The sequence below is a fragment of the Hemiscyllium ocellatum genome, assembly GCF_020745735.1.
Source record: "Hemiscyllium ocellatum isolate sHemOce1 chromosome 27 unlocalized genomic scaffold, sHemOce1.pat.X.cur. SUPER_27_unloc_1, whole genome shotgun sequence".
NCBI lineage: Eukaryota > Metazoa > Chordata > Chondrichthyes > Orectolobiformes > Hemiscylliidae > Hemiscyllium > Hemiscyllium ocellatum.
The window spans coordinates 184,296-188,796 of NW_026867476.1; the positions used below are offsets into that span (position 1 = coordinate 184,296).

The 4,501-nt window shown below is 40.4% G+C and overlaps 1 protein-coding gene across 1 annotated transcript; it reads left to right on the forward strand.

Moving 5' to 3' along the window:
• The first annotated feature begins 876 nt into the window (after positions 1-876).
• Positions 877-3,053, forward strand: LOC132807038 (probable G-protein coupled receptor 139). Its single transcript, XM_060821345.1, has 2 exons — positions 877-946; positions 2,152-3,053. Exons 1-2 carry the CDS (start codon positions 877-879, stop codon positions 3,051-3,053), a joined length of 972 nt encoding a protein of 323 aa, XP_060677328.1.
• Positions 3,054-4,501: the final 1,448 nt, after the last annotated feature.

Here is a 4,501-nt window from a genome sequence, read left to right on the forward strand (position 1 = left end):
TATATTCACATACTATTTATTGGTTTCGATCGTGTGTGAAATCGTTTGGAACCTGGATAAAATGATACGCCATTCTTTTAATATTACAAGACCTCTGTCCCTCTGAAAACTGTAAATGGTTTAATCTCATTTGCTCATACACAACGATACGACGCTTCCTGCAATAAATTAACCATGCCTGTGTAGTCGATGAACTTGGCACTATACTTTGAAGCAAACTTCCAATCACTCCTTAACCTGATGTTTCTCTCGTTACATTAAGTATTGAAAATGGTCAACTGTTTTTGCAGCAGAAACGCTCGACAGAACCTTCAGCATTTGAACGCCTTCTTGCATTTGTGATTCATCGGACCAAATGAAGAATTTTTCAGATTCAACGTTACTTAAATTTGCATTTGATGGTCGGCACAATGTTGAGGTGGTTTGTTTGTTGAATGTGATTTTCCAAACCTTCAACTGTAAATTTATGGAAACGTTGAAAAAATGTTAAAATATTAGGCACTAAAACACATATAAGTGAAGCCAACGATGAAGTAAATTGACGCTTAAAATGAAGAAAAATCTGGGAAATGGCAGAAATGGGAAGAAGAAAGAGGCTCAACTAAGTATTTACCAGCAGCGGAATCAGTACTGAAAGACTCAACAACATATTTTGTGCATTGTGAGCCTGTCCCCGAAGGGAAATACAGTTATTCGCCTTGTTGGAAGGCATGAGCAGTGACGTAATCTCTTTGTTCAAAGAAATGTAAGTAAGCTGTGTGCTGTACCTTAATTGTCCCTCTTGCGACTATCACTCTGAATAAATGAGGGGCCATTTGAATATGTCGCAGAGCAACCCTCCACAGCGACAACAACTCCTGCAGTTTCTGAACGAAGATGCATGAGGCAGTCATTGCCCCCTTCTTTGTAATTTGCTATTCAATTCTCGCTGCTGTTGGTGGCCCTGGTAAGTCACTGATTCTCGAAAAAATCGATTACCTTATCATGTATTTCCAGTTTATTTCCTTTCCTTCCAGGATTTGGTAGAATCTTTCCAATATGCAACTGTTAATTTTAAGGACCTTCAGTGGGAGTGGGTCTCTAATCTATATAATAAATTAGGAAATAACATCTGTGCTCTGAAAAATAATCGTAAATTACTTCCAATTTCATTATAACGAAGGGAATTGTGCTCTTCAATTTTGCATGCTGTGCAGTTATAGAAAAAAGTAACTATGAGACGCTGAACTGAAATTTGTGGTGAATGACAATGCATGAACGTTAATGTGTAATATTGTCACAGACTAAGGTCCAGCCCAATTCGGTGAAATGCAATTTAGTTGATTGTAGGATGAATTGTTTATCACCGTGTCAGAATTTATACTATGTGCTCTGGAATGATGTAATCGGGTATTGAGTTCCCAATGGACGATAACATTGTTTTGTTCAAATGAACGTCATAAGAAAAGAGCAGAAACCGAGCTGCTCAGGAGAATGTTCCATCAATTTGGGGACGGTGGGGTGGGGTTTACTCAATACACCTATAATCAACACAATTCGCGATATTAATTTGAGGAAGGAACAGAAGATAAAATAAGTTAACATGAGATTTCAGACAGATGTATGATGTTACGGGAATGACCAGATGCTGGTGCTTCAGAAAAATTGAAGCATGTGATTGTGAAGGGTGAGACACCACTGGTGAGCAGCCGAAGTCGGTCAATATTTATGGATTAAAGGTTGGCTATGCTTGCTATGAATAATTTCATGACAACCACATTATGCTGTTTATCCCGAATTGAACAATAGCTCCTGGCCTTAACTCAGTGACAGGAGAGCGATGTTTATTCCTGAGCTGATCACACTGACAGTTGATGTGGAGATGCGGTGTTGGGTTGGAGTGGAGAAAGACAAAACTGACATGACCCCAGGTTATAGCCCAATGGGTTTACTTGAAATAACAAGAATTTGAAGTGCTATTCCTTCGTCAGGTGCATTGACAGATATTTGATGCTGCATGTGTTGAACAACACTTGACAGTTATTTCAAAACAGGCAGAGACTCGGGTTGGCAGGTTTATGTTCAAAGACTGTTTCATAAAAAAAAATGCATATGTCAACAGCCGGTGCTTTGACTAATTCATTACTGTCACTCTCTTTTGATTTATCACAGCCAACTTGCTGGCGATCATAATTCTATCTCATGGAAGATGCGGTCTCTCCCGATGCATCACCTACTACCTGGTGGCAATTGCGGTGAGTGACTTCCTTGTCATCACCAACGCAGTTATCCTCAATCGAATCAGCCGCTTCTATTTTCGGCAAAGTGTCTTGTCCACCACTCCTGTGTGCACTCTCAGTGTCATATTGGTCTATGCTACACTCGACTGTTCGGTCTGGCTGACAGTCGCCTTTACCATCGACCGTTTTGTGGCCATCTGCTATCAGAGACTGAAGACAAGATACTGCACCAAGAAAACTGCATCGCTCGTTATTGGAATGATCTGTGTCCTGAGTTGCATCAAGAACGCTCCTTTCTACCTTGCATTCCAGCCCTTGTTCATTTTGGACGGGATACCCTGGTTTTGTAACGTCAAAGCAAACTTCTATACCTGGCCAGTCTGGCAGTTTCATGATTGGTTGTTTCGGGTCTTGAACCCTTTTCTCCCGTTCTTCCTCATTCTGTTGCTCAACGTCCTGACCATAAGACACATCCTAGCGGCCAACAGGGCCCGCAGGAGGCTCTGTGGTGCTGCTAAGGGACAAGATCCAGAGATGGCTAATCGCCAGAGGTCCATTGCCTTACTTTTTGCCATCTCTTTAAGCTTCCTACTCATGTGGTCTCCTCTTCTCGTACATTTTATATATGTGCGGATTAAAGATGAGAGTTACTTTAGTGGGCTGGATTTCAGTGATCCGTTGTATACCTTTGAAGAGACGACCAACACACTCCAGATACTTAGTTCTTGCAACAACGTCTTCATCTATATGGTCTCTCAGAACTTGTTTCGAAAGCAGATGAAGAAAATTCTAATATACCCCTTTGTCACCCTCGCCAGGTCCTTTAAACGATGAGGGATTTGGAAATCACTTCATTTTATTCTTTCTCATTAAAGTTGCCCAGCGTGCACAGCTCCCTCATGCATCCTGAAACAGCAATTTAATGGACAGAAACAAGATTCGTAACGTTATATAAAGCCCATTCCCCTGCTTAACAGACATCGAAGGCAAAGCCTGAGGGAATGCACAGCTATTGGAAATGATTTACTACTGGGCAAGAAGCGAACTTTTGATTTAGAACCACTCTCACTTCTCCCAATCTTCATTCGTCTACTCCAAGGCAGTATTTGTTTATTCATTATTTTCCCATACTGTTTTCTTATTTCTTTCATTTCCCCATCTCATCATTCCTTGTTCACAAACTTGCTTCCAGCCTTCCTTCATCATTGTCTGCCTGCTTGCTGTTCTTTCCTTTCATGGGGATATCTTATCTGCCCATCCCATTTTTCACATTTCGACAACCTGCGGAGTAATGTGATCGTCAAGAAGACACATAACCCAGTACATCTGTTTGAACTGTGTCCTTAGGAATGGTGTGTGCTGTTTATTGTTTAGTCTGCATCTTTTACGTTTACTCTCCTGTTGATAAACCTCGGATTCTTGAACACAGTAACAACATAATCAGGTTCTTCTGCAGTGTCTGCATCAGAATTCTTTCTGCATGCTTATTCAAATAATCAGGAATAAATTCTCAAAACTGCAAATTTCTGGAGAAACTCAACACATTTGTGGGCATTTTGGAGAAAAAGATATTTTGACATAGACAGTCCAGTGACTGGGATTCAGAATATCACATTAAACATTCATTTATTTCTATTATCTGTTAGTGTTATATGCTTGTTTTTTTTTAATTTTCTTTTTGAGGAAGGCAGAAACTATGCATTTGGCCAAAGTTTTGCTGTTAAATTCATTTGTGCATTCATGGTCTCTGATTGTCATTTCGCTCTTTTTAATGAGTGAATGACCTAATGGTGCAGGTACGCCACCCATTGGCGTATTGGGGTATATTATTATTATTCGTATTGACAAACACGGTTTTCAGTACGAGAAATATTGTAGTACTTCAACTTAATTCAGCTGCGTGAGGAAATAACTCAAGGGAGGAATTCACCGTTTCTGACAGGGGCTAGTTTATAGTACAACTTGAAAAGAAATGTGAAATATATTTCCTCCATTGTTGCCTGTTCAAAGTACTCCCCAAACAAACCAGACCCCAATTTGTGACATGGTTGAAGTCCTCTGTGTAGCAGAGGATTCCAGACATTTGAAGACACATATTGCAAAATCGTACCTTCCCTAAGCTTACATCTTATCTCTGGTGCTTCCATCTCACTGTAAGGTACCATCAGTAATTTCCTGCGAGTGCAAGAAGAAGATTTGGCTCTCATAGACTTAGCGAGTTACTCTCCCCTACATCAAAGACATCTCTGAAGTGAGTGACAGACTATTCAGACGTGTTGGCG